Source organism: Cnephaeus nilssonii, assembly GCF_951640355.1.
Source record: "Cnephaeus nilssonii genome assembly, chromosome: 5".
Classification (NCBI taxonomy): domain Eukaryota; kingdom Metazoa; phylum Chordata; class Mammalia; order Chiroptera; family Vespertilionidae; genus Cnephaeus; species Cnephaeus nilssonii.
In genome coordinates, this window is record NC_137076.1 from 29,089,172 (window position 1) to 29,113,153 (window position 23,982).

At 53.3% G+C, this 23,982-nt stretch overlaps 1 protein-coding gene across 7 annotated transcripts; it reads left to right on the top strand.

Annotated features, from left to right (window-relative positions):
* The first annotated feature begins 7,382 nt into the window (after positions 1-7,382).
* Positions 7,383-15,188, top strand: TICAM1 (TIR domain containing adaptor molecule 1). 7 transcript variants are annotated; one of them, XM_079770575.1, is made up of 3 exons: positions 7,383-7,517; positions 10,732-11,044; positions 11,695-15,188. In XM_079770575.1, exon 3 carries the CDS (start codon positions 11,831-11,833, stop codon positions 13,922-13,924), a length of 2,094 nt encoding a protein of 697 aa, XP_079626701.1. In that variant the 5' UTR covers positions 7,383-7,517; positions 10,732-11,044; positions 11,695-11,830; the 3' UTR covers positions 13,925-15,188. The 7 variants fall into 7 exon arrangements, with proteins under 7 accessions (XP_079626701.1, XP_079626699.1, XP_079626700.1 ...); XM_079770577.1 differs by lacking the exon at positions 7,383-7,517 and adding exons at positions 8,235-8,808; positions 8,846-10,158 and having other exon boundaries at positions 10,732-15,188; XM_079770573.1 differs by having other exon boundaries at positions 10,732-15,188.
* Positions 15,189-23,982: the final 8,794 nt, after the last annotated feature.

The window sequence follows — 23,982 nt, forward strand, 5'->3', positions numbered from 1 at the left end:
GGCTGGAGGGTCAGAGTTGGAGGAGATGTGAGGACGGAAGTGGAGATGGGAAGATGCTCTGCTGTTCACCTTGAAGATGGACGAGGCCACGAGCCAAGGATACAGGTGTCTTTAGAAGCTGGAAAAGGCAGGAAACTGATTCTTCCTTGAATGTTTCTTCTGGAGGAACCAGAAGGAACCAGCCCTGCCAACACCCTGATTTTTGCCCCATGAGACTCATTTCGGACTTCTGACCTCCAGAACTGTAAGATGAATTGCTGTGGTTCTTTCAGCCTCTATGTTTGTGCTCGTTGGTTACAGCAGCTGCAGGGAACTCCCACCAGGTGCAAAGAGTAAATGTTGCCAATGAACCTGGCTGCAGTGGCTCAGTGGTTGTGTCGACCTATGAACCAGGAGGTCACAGTTTGATACCCAGTCAGGGCACATGCCTGGGTTGTGGGCTCGGTCCCCAGTAGGGGACATGCAGGAGGCGGCCGATCAGTGATTCTCTCTCATCATTGATGTTTCTATCTCTCTTTCCCTCTCTCTCTCTGAAATCAATAAAAGTATTTCTTTTAAAAAGTTACCAATGAATAGAACTCAGCTTGTCCACTTGTATCACTGGCTGTGTTCCCACTGACCTTTGCTTACAACACTGAAGCAGAATCCTCTCATTTCTCACTCTGGCCCAGGGCTGCTCCATTCACTCCACGCACAAACACCTCAGCCTTGCAGTTTAGGTGCCCCCACTTACAGATGACAAAATGGAAGCACGCAGCTGGGGAGCAGGGTTGCCTACTCTCAGCCACGTCCGCAACGCAACAAATCTGCTCGTTCTGTTTGCTGCCCGGTCCTGAGGGCCAGGCAGACTGCTCCGCGGTGCTGTCTGGGCGATGCCTGCCCCCAGCTCAGTGGTGGACACGGGTCCCTGGTGTGGGACGCAGGCGGGGGCCTTTCCCTCTCTGTCCCACAGTGTCATCCCCTGAGGTCCAGCTTCAGGTGCAAAGATGGTGTAGTAGCTGAGCCTGATGCTTAGGTTATCTCAGGGTCACATCGCACATTTGAGTCTGGGTCATTCTCAGTGGGGGGCCATCTTGGGCACTGTGGGGTGTTGAGGAGCATTCTTGACCCCCATTCACTCGATGCCAGGAAAACCCCTCCCCAGGCATGACCCCACAGGTGCCCTCAGAAATTGCCCAATCACTCCTGGGTGAGAACTACTGGGTTAGTTTCATTCCAAACACTTATTTTCCTGCCTTTTGCTTAAATGAATCACTGGGGTTTCCCAAAGTGGGCTGTAAATCTGGCAGGGAGCAAATCTCTTCATACTAATGATGCTAAGCTAGTATTGGGCATAGTCCTGAGTCAGGTGCTGTCTGAGCACTTGGTGGATGTCAGCCTCATCCGCATCTCAGCCCTCTGGGGGAGCCGCCACTAATCTTCCCGTTTTACAGGTGGGAAACTGAGGCAGATGGAAAACACATAACTTGCTCAAAGTCTGGTCAATAAGTGGACCTGGGTCTCAGACCAGGGCAGCTGGCTGGCCCTGGAGCCCATGAGGGCCTGGCAAGCAAGTTGGGGTTTTTCTTTCTGCATGCACCCCAACTTGCTGGAGGAGCTTGGCTGACCAGCTTCCCCTTTCTGCCCATCGTTGCTCCCTCCCCTCTGCAAAATGGGATGTATTAATTAGCTATTGCCATGTGAGAAGTTAACATTAACTCGGTGGCTTTCAACACATTTTCCCACATTATTTCATAAAGTCAGTTGTGACGTGGTTAGAGGGCTGTTTCTTCATCACAGGCAGCAGCCAGTCTGCTCTTTTGTTTCATTCCTGTTCTGATGAGCGATTGTAGGCTTTTCTCTTCTCTCTTTTTTTAATCTAAGAGAGAGAGAAACATCGATGTGCTATTCCACTTACTTATGCATTCATTAGTTGCTTCTTGTGTGTGCCCTGACTGGGGATTGAACCCGCAACATTGGAGTATTAGGACAAGGCTCTAACTAACTGAGCTACCCAGGCAGAGCCTGAAGGCTTTTCTTTTTAAAAATCTATTTTTTTTTTATTGATTTCAGAGAGGAAGGGAGAGGAAGAGAGAGAGAAACATCAATGATGAGAATCACCGACAGGCTGCCTCCTGCACGCCCCCTACTGGGGATCATGCCCGCAACCCGGACATGTGCCCTTGACCAGAATGGAATCCGGGACCCTTCAGTCCGCAGGCCAAGGCTCTATCCACTGAGCCAAACCTGCTAGGACAATCCCCTCTATCTTAAAGAGTGGGATGGGAAGAGGGAAGATCTCTTTTGCCAAGTCCATGGCCCACAAAGCCAAAAATGTTTACTATCCCATTCTTTGTAGGAGAAGCTTGCCAACCTCTGCTTGAGACCCCTCTGCTGTACTTCCTGTTACATCTTGCTGCTTAGATGAACTATTCCAAGATTGAAACGCTGCAATGTGTTTTGCTATAGTAACTGTAATCATCGTGCCACACTAAAGGCTAATGGTGTGGCACATCTCCAGCAGTGATGGCAATGGTGATGTTGGGGGCCAGGATAGCAGATGCTTGATGCTGGAGCAATGAGATGAACCAGCATGATGTCTGTCCACAACTGAGGCATGGAAGTGAGAGGGGGCCTTTGCTCCCCCCTCCCCAGCCACCCCCCTACCTCACCCAGGCCCAGGCCCAGGCCCACTGAAGAGCTGAAATGACCTTCATGCTTTCTCATTAGCAAGGACAGGGCAATGTCGCTTCCTCCTCAGGCCTCTGGGTCTGATGGGCAAGGATTTACAAAGCCTATTTAAAAAGCAACTGGGACACCTCCCCTATGTTCAGTTTTCTCACCTATGAAATGGGCACATTCAAACCTACCTGGAAAGGTTAAGACATGAATCAGATGTGTTTGGCTTGGGGGCAGGTACCAAAAGTTGGTGATGGTGGGGCAGGGGGCAGAGAGACATGGGAAGGTGGGTTTAATGCACCCTCCCTCTCCAGCTCCAGAAGCCCCAAAGGCAGGCACCACTTCTTTCTTCCTGATGTATCCCCAAAGCCAGCCCATGCCTAGCTCACAGTAGGTGTTCAATAAAACTTCTCCCTCACCAGAGTCAGGCACTAAGTAAGGGCCCCATGGGGAGTTTGCGTCCATATAACTTCCTTGCAGCCTTGCCCCTGCCCCCATTCCTGTATTTGTAGCCAAGTTCTATGCAAATGTCCACACAAAAACTTGCCCCCAAATGTTCTCAGCCGCTTCATTCCTAACAGCTCCCAACTGGAGCACAACCCAAGTGTGCACCCAGAAGAGAATAGATAAGCCAAACAGGGTGGGTTCATTCTGTGGAATACTATGCAGCGAGGAACAAGGATACATTTTCCACATTTGTAACCGTATGGATGAAACTCACAGGCATGATATTGAGTGAAAGAAGCCAGACACGAGAATCCATACTCTGGTCCCATTGCAATGAAGTTTCAAGACAAGGTGACACTAAATCCGCGCAGTGGTTGCCCAGTGGGTAATGATGAAGAAGGGGTGGATAGGGACTTCTTTTTTTTTAATTTTAATATATTTTTATTGATTTCAGAGAGGAAGGGAGAGGGAGAGAGATATGGAAACATCATGATGAGAGGGAATCATTGATTGGCTGCCTCCTGCACGCCCCACACTAGGGATTGAGTCCACAACCCAGACATATGCCCTGACCAGGAATCGAACCGGTGACCTTTTGTTTCCTGGGTCAACGCTCAACCGCTGAGCCACACTGGCTGGGCGTTGGGGACTTCTTGAGGCTGAAATGACCCTACATCACGATCTGGGTGTTGGCTACAGGGAGGAGTGTGTACATATGCAAAAATCCACTGAGCTGCTCACTTAAGATTTATATACTACAGCACCTATGAATTAAACTTCAACACAAATTAAGAAAGTGAAAGCAACACGCAGCGGTGGATGGAGGAAATGAGCCCTTTCGTTCACGTCCAGTGGGAGTGCAAACAGGGAGTACCGATTTGGAGAACTATCAGCAGTATTTAGTAAGAGCGAGAATGTATCTTTTCCACGTCGGAGGAGAAGTCCCAGAAGTTCCCCTTCTCGCAGCTACCCTACCGAAACCCTGTTGAAAGGTACAGTGATCACCTCCAGGCACAACCCGGGGGGCTGGCCCTTGGCCCATCTCACAGCTCGTTAGTGTCAGAGTAAGGATTTGAACTCAGCACTCAGATCCCCCCACCCTGACCCAGCACTGTGTTCATAACCTCCACCTTGTAAGGTAGGAATGCCTGTTATTGGGGAATAGCGGAAACAACAGCATGTCCAATGATAGGGGACTCAATAAATTGTGACACAGCCATGCTTAGTGAGACCATAACACTTCAAAAGAACAAGATTGGGCTACATACAGTGGATTAGAAAAATGTTAGAGCTGTCAATGGAATAAAGCTAAATATTGATGCCGTCTATGTCCAGAGTCAGTGAACTACAGCCTCTGTCCAGCCTGCTGCCTGATTTCGTAAATAAAGTTTTATTGGCACACAGCCACCCTCACTTATTGATACATCTGTGACTGCTACAACGGCAGCGTCAGATGGTTGTAACAAAGATGGTCTGGTCAGTAATGCTGACAATAATTACTATCTGGTCCAAAAAGTTTGCTGGCTTCTGGAAGATATGAATTATAAAGCCAAAACCAGACTGAAGAATACTAAATATCACACTTATCAGCCCTGGCCAGGTAGCTCAGTTGGTTAGAGCATCGTCCCGATATACCAAGGTTGCAGGTTCAATCCCCTGTCAGGGTACATATAAGAAACAACCAATGAATGCATAAGTAAGTGGAACAACAAATCTTTGTTTCTCTCTCAAAATAGAATTTTTAAAAATCATTGTTCATTATTAAAAATAAGTATAACATCAATGGATATGCATATACGCAAGCAAAACTAAAGGAACGGGCACCCAAGAGGAGGGCCACCTTTCTGGTGCAGGAAGAAGAAAAGCTGGGTGGGAACCTAGACCTCAACTGGAATGTGTTTTTTCTTTCATTGAAGCAGGGAAGCAGGCAACCTGTCTGCAGGTGGTAGATTTATCCATCTGGAGCCCAGGGTGTCACCTGGAAGCCAGCGTGCTCCAGCCCTGTTAGTTCCTCAGAGTCTCAGTTTTCCCACCTATTAAATGGGCACATTCAGCCGAAACCGGGTTGGCTCAGTGGATAGAGCGTCAGCCTGCGGACTCAAGGGTCCCGGGTTCGATTCTGGTCAAGGGCATGTACCTTGGTTGCAGGCACATCCCCGGTAGGGAGTGTGTAGGAGGCAGCTGATTGATGTTTCTCTCTCATTGATGTTTCTAACTCTCTATCCCTCTCTCTTCCTCTCTGTAAAAAATCAATAAAATATATATATATTTAAAAATGGGCACATTGAAACCTACCTGGAAAGGTTAAGACATGAATCAGATGTGTTTGGCTTGGGGGCAGGTACCAAAAGTTGGTGATGGTGGGACAGGGGGCAGAGAGACATGGGAAGGTGGGTTTAATGCACCCTCCCTCTCCAGCTCCAGAAGCCCCAAAGGCAGGCACCACTTCTTTCTTCCTGATGTATCCCCAAAGCCAGCCCATGCCTAGCACACAGTAGGTGTTCAATAAAACTTCTCCCTCACCAGAGTCAGGCACTAAGTAAGGGCCCCATGGGGAGTTTGCGTCCATATAACTTCCTTGCAGCCCCGCCCCCTGCCCCAACCTTTAGGTGAACTTTTTTGTCCTGAGATCCATGGACCTCTTGGGGGACCTGATGATGGAATTCAGGGTGTCCATAAACTGCTGGGCGGCAGAGGGGGGGGGGTTGCACATCTTTATTTTCACTGACTCTAACCGCTATTTATCATTTCCTTAATTATGAAAGAAGACAACAGCAGGCGTGTGACTTTGTCCCTAATTGAAAACCACAGGTATTTTCACATCAGCTTGCACTGCTGCAGATGGCTCGACATTCAGCGGACCCTCCTCACCCCCGCAAAGGCACTGCAGTCATCAGCTCTTCCCAGTGAACACGGGGATAGAGGCGTATCCCTAAGTGTTATGTGTTTCAGTATAGCTCTATTTCAAAAGTATTTTTAAAGTGAATGTCTTACACGTTTTTTTAAGTTTTAAAATTGTAGTAAAATATACTTACCATAAAACTTACCATCTTACTGTTTTTAAGTGCACAGCTCAGTACATTGACATTGTTGTGCAACCATCCCCATCACTCATCTCTGGAGCTTTTCCATCTTCCAAACCGAAACTCTGCCCCCGTTAAACTCTGACTCCCCCTCCTCCTCCCCAAGCCCCTGGCTAGCACCGTCTACTTCCTGTCTCTATGGGTCTGACTCCTCTAGGGACCTCCTATGAGTGGAATCACACAGTCTGTGTCTGGCTTATGTCACTGAGCATAATATCCTCAAGTTTCATTCATGTTGTAGCAGATGTCAGAACTTCCTTTTTGAGGCTGAACAACACATAGCTCATTGAATTGATATACCACATTTTGTTTATCCATTCATCTGATGACAGATTACTAATTTGTTTTTAAAAAAATATTTTAGTAAATGCTTTTCAACATAATGTCCTTTGTCCCTCCTGTATTTTGTTTTATGAATCTACAAAAGTTACTTTGAGAAGAGGCCCCTAGATTCTCCAGGCAGACAAAGAGGCCCAGACAAAGGCAATTATAATTTTGTGGGCCCCTTTCTTCATTTAAACAAACAAACAAACAAATAATAAATGACATGTTACAAAAGCACTGGTATAAAGACAAATACAATCCAGACTGCAAGTCTATTCTTTTTTTTTTTTCTCTGATTTTAAAAGAAATGAAAACACTTTTGTGTGCCCCTAAAAGTATGATGGCCCTGAGTACACGTCATAGCTATACCCCATGGATCTGTCCGCTCTGGGTACAGGACACCCAAAAGGTTAGGATCCCTGCGAATTCTTAAAAGTCGTGTTTGCAGCTTCAAGGTATGCCAGCTTCCCCCCTCCCCAACACATGGGTTTCCCCAAACTCCTCCGGGATGGCCACGATTCCCTTCCTCCTAATTTTGGGGCGCCCCCACCCACGATTTTCCCAGCCCCTGTTTTATTTCCTGGACAGTCCTGATCACCAATGTCGAAGACCTAATTTTAAATGGTGGCTCTTTGCTCACTAGACTGTCCCCCTTCCCCAGGGCAGGACTCTGTCCCTCTTGTCCCCGTGTTGTGGTCCCCAGAGCGCCGCGTTACGGAAGTGCCCGAACTGCCGTCGGGGCAGCGCACCGAGCGGAGGGGAGGAGGGGGCGCGGCGGGGCGTCTCGGGGACTTTCCCGGTTCCGCTGGGAAAGCGTGACTTCACCTCCTTCCCTCCCTCCCCCTCCCGCCCCGGAAAGGGCGGGCAGAGGCCACGAAGGCGGACCCATCCCCGCGCCCTCCGTGCTCGGCTCCCCGCGGGCACCGCCGACAGGCCGACCGGCCACAGACCCTGGCCCCGCAGACGCGAGCGGCGCGCCCGGCCGCCCGGGCCAGTGAAGCAGGGGTGAGGGCCGCTCCGGGTAAGGGGAGAGGGGGCGAGGGCCGGCTGGGGAAGGGCGGGGCGGGGCGTGTGTCGGGGCGCCAGCTGGTGGCTGCGCGCCTTGGAGGCTGGACGCCCGGGCTCCGCGCTTAGGTTCCTGGTCCGCTGCCCGCGCCCCCGCCCCCGTCCCCACCTCAGAGCTTCTGGCGTCCACGCGCTGCGTCCCCACCTTCCCGCCCCCCAAGGCTCCAGCTCTCCTCCCGGTGACTCAGGTCCTCCCCAATCCCCCATTTCTTCCACACCCTGAATTTCTTTCCAACTCCCCTACTTTCTTCCCAACCCCCCAGATCTCTTCCTAGCCTTCCAGATCTCCCCCAACTCCCCATTTCTCCCCCAAGTTTCAGATTTCTTCCGGAATCTCAGAGCTTTCTCTGTCCCAGCCTCTGTACCTCCTGCCCCAGGAACTCTGGCCCTCCTCTCAGCCCCTTCCGAGCCCTGAATACCCCCCTTTCCCAGGGACCCCAGAACCCCCCTCCCACCGTAGATCCCGTGGCCCACCCTGGGTCAGCTGAGATGGGGAATCTCCAGGCCCTCACCTCTCATCCTTTCCCGTGGGGCATGCGGGATTGGTACTAGGAGCCGCTGCAAGTCTGCCCAGTACTGGCACGGACACCAGTCAGAGCCCAGGTGGCCCCAGCTGGACAGGTCTGTCTTCCTTCTCAGGTGGCTGGGGCAGGGGGTTGGGGGAGGGGTACCAGTGTGACAGGCAGGCTGGAGGTCTCCGAGTGGCTTCCACAGTTTGGGGGTGGATAGGTGAGTGGGGCAAGTTCCCGAAACTGCCCGGGTCTCTGTTTACTCCTCAGATAAAGGGGCAAACATTAAATCTCCAACAAACGGTTATGAGGTACCCGCTGTATGCCAGGAGACACTGTTCAGTATGTTGGGCACACAGTAGGGACCAAGTAGTGCCCTCATGGAGATCACAGTCAAGACAATAAGCAAAAACTGAAGGGTCACAGGAGTGTGTGCCAAATGTAGATATCAGATAGCGTCCCCACTGGCCTGGCGTGAGGATTCCTCTGAGCCGGGCGTGGGAAGGGGTCAGCACGTAGTAGGTGCTCAGTAAACACTTATGAATAACTGTCCCTTCGGTTTCCTATACATCTTTCTGAGGCAGTCTGGGTATGTTTTGCCTTCCAGGTCTTGTAACATTTCTTTTTAAATATATACTAGAGGCCCAAAGCACAGAATTCGTGCAAGAGTAGGCCTTCCTTCCCCTGGTTGCCGGCACCAGCTTCCCTCTGGCCACTGGCAGGTACTTGGGACCTGGGCTTCCCTCCAGCCACTGGCAGGTACTTGGGACCCGGGCTTCCCTCGCAGCCCCAGCTTTGTCCGGAAGGTTGTCCGGAAGGACGTCTGGTCTAATTAGCATATTACACTTTTATTATTATAGATTTGCTTGCTTATTTATTTATTTATTTATTTATTTTTAATCTTCACCCAAGGATATGTTTCCATTGATTTTTAGGGAGAGTGGAAGAGAGAGGGAAAGACAGAAACATTGATGTGAGAGAAACACATTGATTGGTTGCCTCCTGCATTCGCCATGACCAAGGCCCGGCCGGGGAGGAGCCTGCAACTGAGGTACATGCCCCTGACAGGAATCGAACCTGGGACCCTTTGGTCTGAAGTCGGACGCTCTATCCACTGAGCCAAACCAGCTAGGGCTTCTAACATTTCTTAATTAGCCAAAAGGAGTGACTTGTGCCCCTACTATGCACCAGTCCTGGTGGTAGCAGACCAGGCTCACTGTTGATTGTCCCCCACACTAGGAAGTCAGCTCCACTGTTTGGGTCTCTGCTATTTCCTTCTCCCCTTCAGCATTTCAACATGTGAGGCTATTTCCATTTTTGAAACAGCCAGGCAGCCACGTACTTCCTGACATCCTCTCCCCAGCGCTGCCTTTCTCCTCTGCACCAGTCCTGTCTCTGCTCAGTCACGCCCCCTTGTGCCCCCACTCCCTGAGGCCGGCACTCCCCATGCTCTGTCTGCCCTGCGCTGACCTTCCTGGATACACCGACCTTGGCCCTGGTGCCCCAGTGGGGACATATGGCATCTGCTTAAAATGAATTTTTAAGAAATCCTGAATCATAGACTGGGGTCCCTCAAAATCAGCACTTAGCGACATTTGGGGCCAGATCATTCTCTGTGGAGGGCTGTGCTGGATACTGTGGGGTGTTGAGCAGCCTCCACCCCCTTGATGACTCTAGGGCACTTTCTCCGTAGTCATGACAACCAGAAATGTCCCCAGACATCGCCCAGTGCCCCCTGGGGGAAGGAGTTGTTTCCAGTTGAGAAGCACTGCTCTAGGCTGTAGATTCTCACCGTGGGGACTAGGGAGAGACAGACTGGTATGGGGAGCTTAAGTGGTGCTGGAGGGCTCCACGGTACCTGAGGTGATGCCATGGGACCTGAGAGTGGGTTTTGAGAGTAAGGTCACCCAGGCAGAGGTCTGGGGATAAGGTGCTCCAAGCAGAGAAAACAGCACCTACAAAGAGTCTGAAGTGGGGATCAGCATGGCATTTTTTGAGAAATAGAGAGAAGAGGACATGGCCTCCATATGGAATAGCAACGCTGTTAGGCATAGAGCCAGCATGCAGTAATGGTTAGTGCACCATTTTAACAATGCTACTTGTATCAGTTAGCTACATACAGCTGTGTAACAAATCACCCCAGAACTCGGTGGCTTAAAATAAACAAACACATATGATCTCGCACAGTTTCTGAGGGTCAGGCATCTAGGGGCAGATAGGTGAGTGGTTCTGTCTTGGATTCTTTCATGAGGTCACAGTCAAGCTGTCAGCTGGGCTGCTTCATCTGAAGACTTGCCTGCGGCTGGAGTCGATGGGGCTGGAGTCCAGGCCGGCTCCCTGTGTGGCTGGTGGCAGGGGGCCTCAGTTCTTTTCCACATAGGCCCCTCCATAGGTCTGCTCACAGCATGGCTTACCCCTGACATATGACAGAGAAAGAGAGTGACTGAGCCCAGCTGGTGTGGCTTAGTGGTTGAGCATTGACTCATGAACTAAGAGGTCCCTGGTTCGATCACATGCTGGGGTTGCCAGCTTGATCTCCAGTAGGGGGAGTGCAGTAGGCAGTCCATCAATGTTGCTCTCTCATGGATATTTCTCTCTCTCTTTCTCTCCCTTGCTCTCTCTCTAAAATCAATAAAAACATATAGAGAGTGAAAAGAAGAAGAAAGCCAGTGTGTTTTATAACTTAACTAGAGGCCCGCTGCATGAAGTTTCGTGTAATAAACCTTCCTTCCCCTGACTACCGGCACCAGTTTTCCTCCGGCACCTTGGACCCAGGCCTTTGCTCCGGCTGCAGCAGAGAAGCCAAGCCTCTTCAGTCTTCAGTCTTTAGTCTTCAGTCGTCTTCAGTCGTCTTCAGTCTTCAGTCTTCGCTCCGTACCTGCGCATGCAAATCAACCCACCATCTTTGTTGAGTTAATTTGCATGCTCACTCCTGATTGGTTGGTGGGTGTCACAGAGGTATGGTCAATTTGCATATTTCTCTTTTATTAGTGTAGATGCCACGAGTGACACCCCATCCAGTCTGCCATTTTCTCTCGATCAGAGATCAGCTCTGGCAGTGTTGGAAGGACTACCTACAGCTGGGAAAGCCAGGGTGTGGGGCTCAGGGGGGCCATCCAGGAGGTGGACTACTTCCTTTTCAAACATGTGTTGAGCCCCTGCTGACTTCCAGTCAGTGGACCCAGAATTTTCCATACAAGAACACAACTCAGTTCCTTGAGACAATCTATAAGTGGGTTTATCCTCATCTTAGGCAGTGGAGTCTTGTGGTCAGGCACACACCCTGTGGAGCCAGACTGCTGGGGTTCCGATCCCCGCTCTGTCACTCACTGGCTGTATGACTTGGACAAGGGACTCCACCCGTCTGGCTCACTTTCTTCATTTGCAAATGGGGGAATAGCAGCATCTACCTCTTGGGTGACGCCAGGCAAGTGTCGGCTGAGATCCTCTCGCAGAGGAGGAAACGCGTTGGGGGAGGGCACACATCTTGCCCAGGGTCCTCCTGAGGTGAGAGGTCATGGTGGCCTCTGCAGGCAGGTGGGTGTCTGGGCTGCTTCCCAGGCCCCCCTCCCCCTTGGTGATGACCATGTGTTTCCTGCTCCCCACAGGTCTGCTCCCGGAGTCCCCTGGAGTCCGGTATGGTGAGCGGGTAGGGGACACTGGGCGTGCACGAGGCAGGGGTGTGGAACATGCCTCCACCAGCCAGCGCTTCTCCTGCCACCGGAGGCCGCACCCAGCCTGCCCATGGCCTGCACGGGCCCGTCGCTCTCCAGCGCCTTTCGCATTCTAGGCAGTGCAGGCCAGGACAAGCTCCTGTATCTTAAGCACAAGCTGAAGACCCTGCGCCCCGGCTGGCGGGGGGCGGACCTCCTGCACGCCATGGTGCTCCTGACCCTGGGCCAGGAAACCGAGGCCAGGATCTCCCTGGAGGCCCTGCAGGCAGACGCGGTGGCCCGGCTTGTGGCCCGCCAGTGGGCCGGCATGGACAGCGGTGCCGAGGCCACGGAGGAGCCCCCCGACGTCTCCTGGGCCGTGGCCCGGCTGTACCACCTGCTCGCCGAGGAGAAGCTGTGCCCGGCCCCAATGCGGGACGTGGCCTACCGGGCAGCCCTCCGCGTTTTCAGCTCCAGGGGTGACCCCCAGCTCGGGGAGCTCCAGGAGGAGGCCCGGGACCGGTGCGGGTGGGACATGGTTGGGGACCCGGGGCACTTCCAGCCGCTCCACTCTGCCCTGGGCTGCCTCCCGCCCTCCTCCGCATCACCCTCTGGGACGCGCAGCCAGCCTCAGCCCATCGAGGACCCCTTGGGCTGGAGCAGAGGATGCTCCCTCAGGTCCACCGGCAGCCCGGTTTCCCTGGCCAGCAACTTGGAAATCAGCCAGTCGCCCACCATGGCCCTCCTCAGCCAGCACCGCAGTCCCCCTGGTCCCAGCAAGCTGTGTGAGGAGCCCCCAGTGCCCGAGCCCGTCCCCGCAGCCTTCCAGGAGCCCGAGGAGATGAGCTGGCCCACCTCGGAAGAGATGGCTGACACCCTGGTGCCATCAACTAGCCCAGCCCCCAGGCTTCCTGAGGTGACCTTGGATGCAAGCCCTGCTGGCCTGTCCAACGCCGCTGAGGCCCCAGGCCCCAGCACCCACTACCCAGTGGAATGTACGGAAGTGTCACCAGCCCCCAAATCTCTCCCCTCGCCCCCCAGAAACACCTGCCCTGTCGAGGACCAGGTGCCACTACAAATTCCCGTTGAAGGTACTACTTCCCCAGCAGCCCAGCCGTGCCCACCAACCTCCTCAGCCCCCAAGACGTCCCCTCCCAATCCTTCCCTCCCGGCTCCTCCTCCAGCTCACCCGGCCTCCCCCAGCCCGTGTCCCCCTTCTCCCGAGTTCGAGCCGTCCGAGCAGAAATTCTATAACTTCGTGGTCCTGCACGCCAAGGCGGACGAGCACATTGCCCTGCGTGTCCGGGAGAAGTTCGAGGCCCTGGGTGTGCCCGACGGAGCCACCTTCTGCGAGGATTTCCAGGTGCCCGGGCGCAGCAGCCTGTGCTGCCTGCAGGACGCCATCGACCACTCGGCCTTCACCATCCTGCTGCTCACGGCCAACTTCGACTGCTGCCTGAGCCAGCACCAGCTGAGCCAGTCGCTGATGAGCAGCCTCACACGGCCAGGGTGGCAAGACTGCGTGGTCCCTTTCCTGCCCCTGGAGAGCTCCCTGTCCCAGCTCAGTCCCGGCACGGCCAGCCTGCTCACCGGGCTGGTGTGGCTGGACGAGCACTCCCAGATCTTTGCCAGAAAGGTAGCCAACACCTTCAAGCCTCATAAGCTCCGGGCTCGCAAGGCCAACTGGAGGAAGGAGCAGGATGCCCGGGCCCTGCGGGAGCGGCGCCAGCACCTGGAGGGGGAGCGGCAGCGGGCGGCAGCGGTGAGCGCCGCGTACTCAACCTACGTCCAGGCCTACGCGTCCTGGCAGACGCAGGTGGAGCAGCTCCAGGCAGCTTTCAGGAACCACATGACATTTGGGACTCAGTTGCCCTCTGGGGCTCAGGGGCCCTATGGGGGCCCGGGGCCCCTGGGAGCCCAGCCACCCTTTCCCACCTGGCCCAGCTATCCGCCACCCACCCTGCCTCCGTGGCTGGTTGGCACCCCCAGCCCAACCTTCCCGCAGCCTCCGGTCTTCCCGCCAGCCTCGCCTGTGCCCCCTCAGAGCCCCGGGCTGCAGCCCCTCATCATCCACCACGCACAGATGGTGCAGCTGGGGCTCAACAACCACATGTGGAACCAGAGAGGGGCCCCGGCGCCCGAGGAGCAGACACGGGAAGCGGAATGGCCAAGTGACAAAGCCTGACGACCTGGACTCCAGACCCCCTTCGGGCTGGATCTTGGAGACCCCCCCGCTATGTTCAGCGGATGCAGTAGAAGATGGGGTTCCTCTGCTATTTTCAGGACATTGCTGGGGACACCTTGATGTCTCAGGAAATGGTGCAAAATGGGCCCCAGTGTGACTTCCTGGCTCTTGGGGAGGCCGGAATTGGACATGGTGTTGACAGACTCTGGATGGTGGTGGTAGGGAACGGCCCGGGACGGGAGCACCGTGTTTTAATTATAATAATTATTTATTGAGTGCTTCTCTAGCACTGTTCTCTGCTAGGCGATTGGTAAAGATAAAAACATGCCTACTGAAGAAGAAAGGGAAACTGAAGAGAAAAACACGCCTCTCCTCATGAATGGCGTGAACCGGAAATTTCCGGTATTTGCTGATTTCATTGGGCAGAACATGTCGCTTGGCTCCTCTCCGGCTGCAAGGGTAACTGGGAAATGCAGTCTTCTGATGGGCCATGTGCTTTCCTAAAACGACTTCTAATCCTAGAGGAGATGGAGAGGAAAGAGATTGGGGATGTTTAGCGGTTCCTGCGGCAGCTCTTTTGGGGGTGGCGAGTTTGCCCTGATGCCCTCAGCAAGGCTGGGCTCAGATCCCACTGTGTGATTTGGGGCAAGTGTCTTCACCTCTGAGCCTCTGCTTTCTCAGGAGTGGCTTTATGATTCCTGTGTTTCAGGGTCATCAGTAAGGTGTCCCTAACACTGCAACACCAGGGACAGTGTAAGGGCTTATTAGCTGCATACTTGACAGGGAGGGGATTCATCTTTTCTTGAGAATAGGATTTGTTGAGCACTCACCACTTAACGATTCTGGAGGCTTTAAAAATCTAAGCATATTTTAATCTCCCCAGACGACTTCCGCAGGTAGAAGCTTCTATGGTTGGGCCCATTGTCCGGATGGGAAAAACTGAGGCCTAAAGAGGTGAATTCTGGATTGGAACCGGGGAGATTACAATGGAAGAAGCCAAACTTCCAAGGGAGGAGATGCTGGGAGAGCCCAGGAAGGCGAATTTGGGTGGGCTGAGCCAAATAGCTGGGGGCCCCCTTCACCCACTGTCTGATTTGCACATTTACTTTGCATGCCCTTTCCTTCAGTGCTTGCCGCCCCAAGGGCAGGCCTGGTATGATTCACCCGGGCTGTCATCCCCACTTGCTTTTAGAGGCTGACTCAGATTTTGTGAAGGCTCTGCGCCCAGCCTCCAGAAAGATGAAGTGAAACCTGGGGGAGGAAAGCCGCGACAGGGTTCTGGGGTGGGAGGGGCAGACGGGGTTTTGGAGGTGAGAGCCAGCTGCAAATAACGACAGTGGCAGGGAATATTTGTCTCCTCTGACCAACATTTATTGAGTGCCTGCCAGGATTTTCCCAGGCAGTGGGGTGCAGTTGGAGGTGGAGGAGAGGGGAGTAGTGAGTGAGTCATCAAATGAGGAAGCAAGATAACAGGGCCAGGTGATGGGAGTGTCTCCGGAGAGGGACCTTTGGCCCAGGTGCCAGAGAGGCCTCCCTGAGGACGTGGTGTTGGAGCCAAGATCTGGAGGAAGAGAAGGAACTGGCTATGGGAAAGTCGGGTGGGCTGGGGTGGGGATGATCTGGGCAGAGGATACAGCCAGTGCAAAGGTCCTAGGGTAAGCCATGTCTGACCTGTTGGAGGAACAGCTTGGAGGCCCTTCTGGCTGGAGGGGAGGGAGGGAGTGGGGGAGGGAGGGAAGGAAGGAGGAGTCTAGGAGAGGCAGGTCGGGTATAGCCTTGTGGCCTTGTGGGCTACATGGAGGACTTGCATCCCGCTGCTCCCCGCCCCCCGCCCCACCAAGGGAGGTGGCAGCCCTGGAGAGCTGTGTGCTGAGAAGAGCCGGACCTGACAAAGGCGCTCGCAGGCGCCCTCTGGGGGCTGCTGTGGGAAGGACAGACAGGGCCAGGGTGGCAGCTAGAGGACTAGGGCAGATGGGCTTATTTCATCCTCCCAACAGCCCCAGGAACTGGAGACTATCATTGTCCCCCATTTACAGATGAGGAGACAGGCCCAGAGAGGTCAAGTTACTTGCACAAGGTCACACAGCACATAGGTAACCTTCAGGAGCAGGAGAAAGAGCCAGAGGTCTCTCTTAAATTCTAGCCCCGACAGGAACCAAGCAGCCTGTTAATTCATTGTGCTGATTTTTAACTTCTTTGAAATATTCTTGTTCATTTCATTATTTGTTAACTCACGGTCTCTCCACCACACCGTGCCCACCCTGAGAGGGCCGGCACAGATCTGTCTTGGTCACTGTGGTGTTTTCAGAAGCCAGTATAGGGCATGGTACATATTAAGTGGGTGGTAATTTTGATAGTTATTGAGCACCTGCTCAGTGTGAGCCTGTGGGGGACTGTGGGTACACAGACCTGTTACCTGCAGTGAGGGAGGAGAATGTCGATTCATCTGTCCACGTAGCCAGCCAACATGTATTGGGGTCCTACGTGTGCAGGCCCTGTGGGCACAGTGATGACTGAGTGGTCACCCTGGAGGTGACCCGGGACGATGCTGTTCTGTCCGTTCAGTGTGTATGGCCCAATGCCAGGGACAGAGACTGTTAAGGGGTAATGGGGGCTGTGATGGGGAAATGCAGAGGGCTGCTGGAGCCCAAAAGGGGCCCTTGGTCAGCCTCGGGGAATTGAGAAGCTTCTGGAAGGAGGAAGTTAGCTAAGACCTGAGGAATGGGCCGTGGGTTGGGAAAAGAGCACAGCAAAAGCCTGCAGGGGCGGCCGTGTAGAATATGGCGACTCCAGTCAGGAGGGCTACCGTTTCCCAGAGTTGGGGGCTCAGCTATCATCCCTGTTGCACCAGCGCCCCCTGGTGGCCACCATGGGCCTGGGTGTTTCCTGGGGGACATCCCATATCCCCCCCCCTCCCCCCCAGGCCAAACAGCCTTAAAGAAAAATAGGGAAATTCTCTTGAAATTTTTCCCCTTTAAAAACTGTGAAATGTGAATAAGTAACAGATATTTGGTTTTGGAGGTCAGTACGGTGTCCCTGCTTGGAACGATGTCTTTCTGAAATGGATAGATAGTTTACAGATGTTCTCCCGCCTCTGGGCCGCAGAAGCTAGTGCTTTACCCAGTGTCACAGCACATGCGCAGCTGTGGCTTGGCTTGGGCAGAACGGGGGCGAGGCGGGTGGGGACGGGGGGGGGGGGGGGGGAGACAGGAGGTGGGCTGCATCTGAATCTCACAAATTTACGTATTCAAGTCTGGTTGTCCCACTGCCTGGTGAGACACAGAGGAGGTGACAGACCTCCCCCGACGACCCCCACCCACAAGCCTCCCCAATCATCAATGTAGCACTACACACAAATGCACAATCAACAGATGTGTATCTAAGTTTACATTCTGTTGAACAAGGAATACATTCTCATGGTTCAAAATTCAAAAGGCACCAAAGAGGAATCTGGATAAAGTTGCCCCCTCTTCCCTGTCCCCAGCCACCCACCTTCCCATTTCGGAGGCTCTATCTATTGATTTGCATCCAATCCCTGCCCTAGCAGTGTGTTCTCCCTGCAGCAGCCAGAGGACCCCTCTGAGCACCCAAGTCGGGTCATTTCTCCCCTCTGCCCACAGCCCTCCAGGGACCCCAACTCCCTCCCTCAGGATACAAGCCCAAACCTTGCCCTAGCCCAGTGGTCGGCAAACCGCGGCTCGCGAGCCACATGCGGCTCTTTGGCCCCTTGAGTGTGGTTCGGCATTAGAACCACTTCTCTAAATAGACTCGCCCAGGCCGAAAACTGACTTCTGCGCATGGGCCACGAAGTTTCAATTGCACTGTATGTACGTGCCCGCACATGGTATTTTGTGGAAGAGCCACACTCAAGGGGCCAAAGAGACGCATGTGGCTCGCGAGCCGTAGCTTGCCGACCACTGCCCTAGCCGATTTGGCTCGGTGGATAGAGCATCAGCCTGCGGACTGAAGGGTCCCAGGTTCACCTCTGGTCAAGGCCACATGCCTGGGTTGTGGGCCCAAACTCCAGTGTGGGGTGTGCAGGAGGCAGCTGGTCAATGATTCTCTCTTATCATTGATGTTTCTATCTCCCCCTCTCCCTTCCCCTCTGAGATAAATCAAAATATATTTTATATATATATATATATATATATATATATATATATCCTATCTAATAAAAGAGTAATATGCAAATTAACCATCACTCCGCTACACCCATAAGCCATGCCCACAAGCCACGCCCACCAGCCAATCAGGAGCAAATATGCAAATAAACCCAACCAAGATGGCTACAGCCACAGAGAGCAGGAGGGAGGCTTGGTTTTCCCAGGCAATGGAGGAAGCCAAGCTTTCCGCCTGCCCTTGCCAGCCTAGGCCTCCACTCAAGGCTACAAAGTTTCAATTATAGAAGGTAAACAAATCCAAACAGAAATGGCGGCAGCCACGGAGAAAACAGAAGGCTTGGCTCCGCTCCAGGCTACAAAGTTTCAATTGTAGAAGATAAATAAACCCCAGATACCAGGGCCTCTGCTTGGGTCGCCAGGGGGCGTGGCCGGCCTGCAAACCCCCCACCGGCCCCTCGCCCAGCCTGCCCCACACCCCAAGGGAACCCCCACCCTGATCTGGGACATCCTTCAGGGCAAACCAGCCGGCCCCCACCCATGCACCAGGCCTCTATCCTATCTAATAAAAGAGTAATATGCAGATTGACCATCACTCGAACACACAAGATTGCTGCCCACATGTGGTCAAAGATCCTGCCCCCATGTGGACACAAGATGGCTGTCACAAGATGGCCAGCAGGGGAGGGCAGTTGGGAGGGACCAGGCCGGCAGAGGAGGAAAGTTGGGGGTGACCAGGCATGCAGGGAAGGGCAGTTGGGGGGGACCAGGCTTGCAGTGGAGAGCAGTTGGGGGGGGGGGGGGGACCAGGCCTGCAGGGGAGGGCAGTTAGGGGTCACCAGGCCAGCAGAGAAGGGAAGTTGGGGGTGACCGGGCTTGCAGGGAAGGGCAGTTGGGGGAGGGGCGGGGGGCCCAGGCCTGCAGGGGACAGCAGTTAGGGGTGACCAGGCCTGCAGGGGAGGGCAGTTAGGGGCAAACAGGCTGGCAGGGGAGCAGTTAGGCATCAATCAGGCTGGCAGGGGAGTGGTTAGGGGGTGATCAGGCTGGTAGGCAGAAGCAGTTAGGGGCAATCAGGAAGGCAGGCAGGCGAGCCGTTGGGAGCCAGCAGTCCTGGATTGTGAGAGGAATGTCTGACTGCCCGTTTAGGCCCGATCCCAATCAGGCCTAAACGGGCAGTCGGACATCCCTCGAGGGGTCCCAGATTGGAGAGGGTGCAGGCTGGGCTGAGGGACAACCCCCCCCCCCCGTGCACAAATTTTGTGCACCGGGCCTCTAGTATATATATATATATTTTTTTTTAAAAAGCCCTACAAAACAAACAAACAAAAAAAGCCCAATCCTTCCCAGAGGCCCACAAGACCCTTCAGGACCTGCCCCCATCCCCTCCCTGCCCTTACTTTCTCCCTCTCTACCCCTCACTCACTCCACTTCAGCCACACAGGCTTCCTCACTAATCCTCCAACCTGCAAGGCCTGGTCCTGCCCCAGGGCCTTTGCACAGGCTGTTCCCTCTGCTTGGAATGTCCTTCCGCCAGAAACCTCCATAGCTCCCTCCTCACCTCCTCCAGATCTTTGCTCAAATGCCACCCTCTCAATGGGGGCTTCTCTGAGCACCCCATTTATAATTCATTTACAGTCACACCCACCAGATCCCCCTGACTCTGTTCTATTTTTCCATAACACTTAGCACATTTGGACAAAGTAAGTCACATATTCATTGCCCACATTGTCACCTGCCTTCTCCATGAGGATGTGAGTTTTGTCTGTTGACTGCACTGCTGGATCCCAATGCCTGGCACACAGGAGGGGCTCAATAAATGAATGCGAATTACGTTTAAGTCTGTTTTTATCTTTAAAACATCCTCTTGCTCCCATGTTTCCTTCCTGCCTGCTGGCAAGCAGTAAGTTCATTTATTTATTAAACAGTATATACTGAGCACCTACTGTATACCAGGTTGGTTTCAGATTCGGGGGATACAGTGTTGACTAAAACAGACTCTGTTCCTGCCCTCTTGGGGCTCACAGCTCTGTGAGGGAGTCAGACATAAGACCTGGTGGTTACAACTTGGGTAGTCCTGGGTGTGATGGGGCACACAGAGGTTTCAGGGGGTGTCAGGGAGGGTTCCTGGAGGGGGCAGTCCAAAGCCCTGTGGACGGAGAGGAGCCAGTGTGGTTGACCTGGGCACAGGACCGGTGTCTCCCTGGCCCAGACAGAGAACAGGATGCTTCCTTTGTGTGGACTCAGTTGAGGCGATGAGCACTCATGGCCACCAGGTGGCGCTGACGGCCAGTGTGTCCAGCCTCTCCTGCTCAGCGCTGGGGTGGGAGTATCCTCCCAAGAGAACCCTGCGGGACAGGGACCCCCAGAGAGTGCCCCCTCTCCTGGCTTACAGCCTCCTTAAGGCAGCAGCCCAGCCATATAAATCTCCCCACTAACTGGGTCTTTGGAAATCGTCAGTCTAGTGCTGTTGGGGACCAGAGAGGGCAGACACATGCCTTAAGTCACAGAGCAGGTCCTACCCCTGCCCAGCCTACACGGTACCTCGGCCCAGCCCAGAGTGCCCCTGGGTGGGGATCTTTTATTTTTAACTTGGTCAATGGACACGGCCTTATTATAGCCCTGGGAGGCGTCCAGGGTTTCCAATTTCCAAGGGAAGTCACTAGTGAAAAAATATTCTTCCCAAGAAAAGGAGCTGCCTGAGCCCTCTCAGCGGCCCTGGCCCAACCACCTCCCTCTCCAAGGCTTCTTGGGGCCCCTCAGACCCCCCTCACTGGGCTCTGTGCCCATCCCCACCCTGTAAACACTGTCTCTGAGCCTGACTCATCCCTGGCACAGAGTCCCCTTTTGTCATGTGGAGTGTTGATGCTCCGTGGCATCCTCCTGCTGATCCCCAAACTTTGCTTACCTGTCTACTGTCCTCTTATTAATTTTTTTCTACTCCTTGAGTTGTTTGATAATCTTCTTTAAATGAATCTCCCCCCCCCCCCCCCGCTAGAATTAGATAGTGGTGATGTTACACAACCTTGCAACTATACTAAAAGCCACTGAACTGTACACTTTACAATGGTAAATTTTATCTCAGTAAAAAAAAAAAATTGTATAAAATACGAACTCACCTTTATTTTTCTTTTTAAATATGTTTTCATTGATTTTTGAGAAAGAGGGAGAGAGAGAAACATTGATTGGCTGGCTGCCTTCTGCATGCCCTCCATTGGGGATTGAGCTTGCAACCCAGTCATGTGCACTGACCTGGAATGGAACCGTGACCTCCTGGTTCATAGGTGGACGCCCAACCACTAAGCCACTCCAGCTAAGCTCATCTTTATTTTTAAACTTGGGTCATTTGCGGTATTAACATCTGTGAACTCACATGTTGGGGGGAGCTAGCTATGCTTTGTTCCTTAAGACACATTCAAATAAATACATAACTATTTTAAAAATTTAAAACTTTGTCCATGTATTAATGTACAAATGGGTGTGCATATAGGTGCCCTATAACTATGAGAGTGCTACTGAGTACTTACTGTGTGCCAGGACGTTTTCATGGGTAAACTCATTTAATCCTTCATACAACGCCAGGAGGCAGCTGCTTACCATCACCCCATTTTACAGATGAGGAGACTGAGACACAAGGAAGGGAAATGATGATACCAAGGTTATGTGGCCTGTGTACTAACCACTACTCCACACTGCCCAATGAGCATGCCCATTCTCTGAAAGAGGAAACAGCTAAATCAGAGAAATGATTGGTGGGCTGAGGACCGAATCTGGACCCCCACCCTCACCATGTGTTGCATTCAAAAAGAAAAGCCCTGGCGGGGTAGCTCATTTGGTTAGGGCCCCAAGGTTGTGGGTTTGATCCCCCGACAGGGCACATACAAGAAGCAACCAATGAATGCATAAAGAAGTGGGACAACAAATTGATGTTTTTTTCTTTCTCCCTTCTCTATTTCTCAAATCAATAAACAACTAAAAAAGAATTTAAGCAGCTTTTGGTTTCAATTAAACCTTATGTACAAAAAGGAGGCTGGATTTGGCCCAGGGACCAAAGCTTGCAGACTCCTGCCGTAGATCATGGATTCTCCATTTTCACTCTCTTCTAAGCATTCAGAGCCCATTTCTCTCCAGCACCGCTTCAGCTGCGGCAGGCCACACATTTCATGTGTTGTGTTTTATCTCAGTTCAAAAGATTTTCTAGTTTTCTTCTTTGACTGAAGCTGGGCCACAGGTGCCCACCCACCTGTGTTACCTTCCTGTCCCAAATGACATTGGAGGTTGAGGTCCTTTTAGAAGTCAACGCTAAGCCACGTCAGCAACTCACAGGCCTACCTTCCCTGGACTGAGAGCCTCTTATTAGTCACCAAAGACTGAGTGCCACTATGCACCAAGCACTATCCTGTGGTAAACAAGGCAGCTACGTGCGGCTCCCAGGAGGCCCTAGAGCCACCTCGGGTCCAGACCTCTGCTCCGTTTCTCTCCAGCCCATTAAACAGCTCCACCACCCATCCACCTCCTGGCTCTGGCTCAAGACCTAATCCATTTCGACTCCTCTTGATCCCTATTCTCCATCCTAGACCATCAACAGCTCTTGCCAGCCAACTTCAAAGTAGACCTGACATCTGTCCACCCAGGGCATGACTTGGTCCAGCCCTCTTCTCCCCAGTGCTCCCTGGGACACCTGCATAGCTCACCCTTCCACACCCCGCCCCCCGCCCCTGGTCTCTAGATCCACCCCAAACGTTCCTCCAGCCTCACCCACAGGGATCTCAAAATTAAAAGCAGGTCACTCCTCTCCTTGGCTTGAAACTGCCACGGCTGCCTGTCTCCCTACGGATATCACCCCAACAGCTCCCTGGGGCCTAAAGGCCCTGCACCATCTGCCCACACCCCCCAGCTCCTCCTGCTCCCCCTCACTCACTCTGATCTGGCCGCACAGGCCTCCCTGCTCTTCTTAGAAGGAACTGAGTTCATTTATTCATTCAGCGAATACTTAAAGCGCTCCTCTGCGTCAGGCCTTCCCTCACGCACTGGGAACACAGCCGGGATGAGCCTGTGTAGTGGACGTTCTAGGGGAGGGACATGATGAACAAAGGACGCTGGTAAAGGAAAAGACGGTTCTAGGAGTTAAGGCTATAAGGGTTGAGAAGGAAATGCTAGTACACGAGGGGGATGTGGTGGAAGACGGCGGGGGCTGTGCCTCCGACAACCAGGGAGGGCTTCGCAAAGGAGGTGACGTTGCTCGATGGGCTGAGGAGAGCACATTGGGGCATAAGGCAGGGGAGAGGGTGGCCTGGGGGGTCTCAGATGTCCTGTTCAAAGCCTAAGTTCAAAGTCTCTTCTGTGACCTACGAGAACCACAGGGGCTGGGCCGGGGAGGGAAGGCTTGTCCCCCTGCCCTGCAAGAGGGGCTGCTGCTTGAGTCTGGGCTGGGAACTGCCTCACACATGTTGGGACAGCCACTGGCTGGAACCACACTCCCTGTCCAGCCCTCACAGCACCTCCCACAGGAATCCACACCCCCACCCATCCTTTCCCTGGGCACATGTAGTGCCCTGCGGTGCCAGCGGTTGGTCATCTCACCTTTCCAGCCTGTGATGTGATTCGGAGCTGTGCTATCTTTAACTTCGGGCCAGGACGATCTGATCCCCTCCCCACCCCTCCCCTCTGGTAAACACTGCTCAGATGACAGTGCTGGAATCCCGTGGGGGTGGCGGGTTCTGTGCGTGGCCAAGCCATCAGGGCCTGCCCCCCCGTGTCCCCTGCTGCTGCCTCAAGTAGTCCAAGGACTGAGATTTCGGGAGTTGACAGGCATTCATCCATTTCCTTACTCAACACATGGGTGCTAAGGGCCTGGCAGTGACTAAGACAGACCCTCATGGGGATCTGGAAGGTCTGGGAAAGGCATTATTAAGCAAGTAAATGAGCAAATGAGCAGAATTT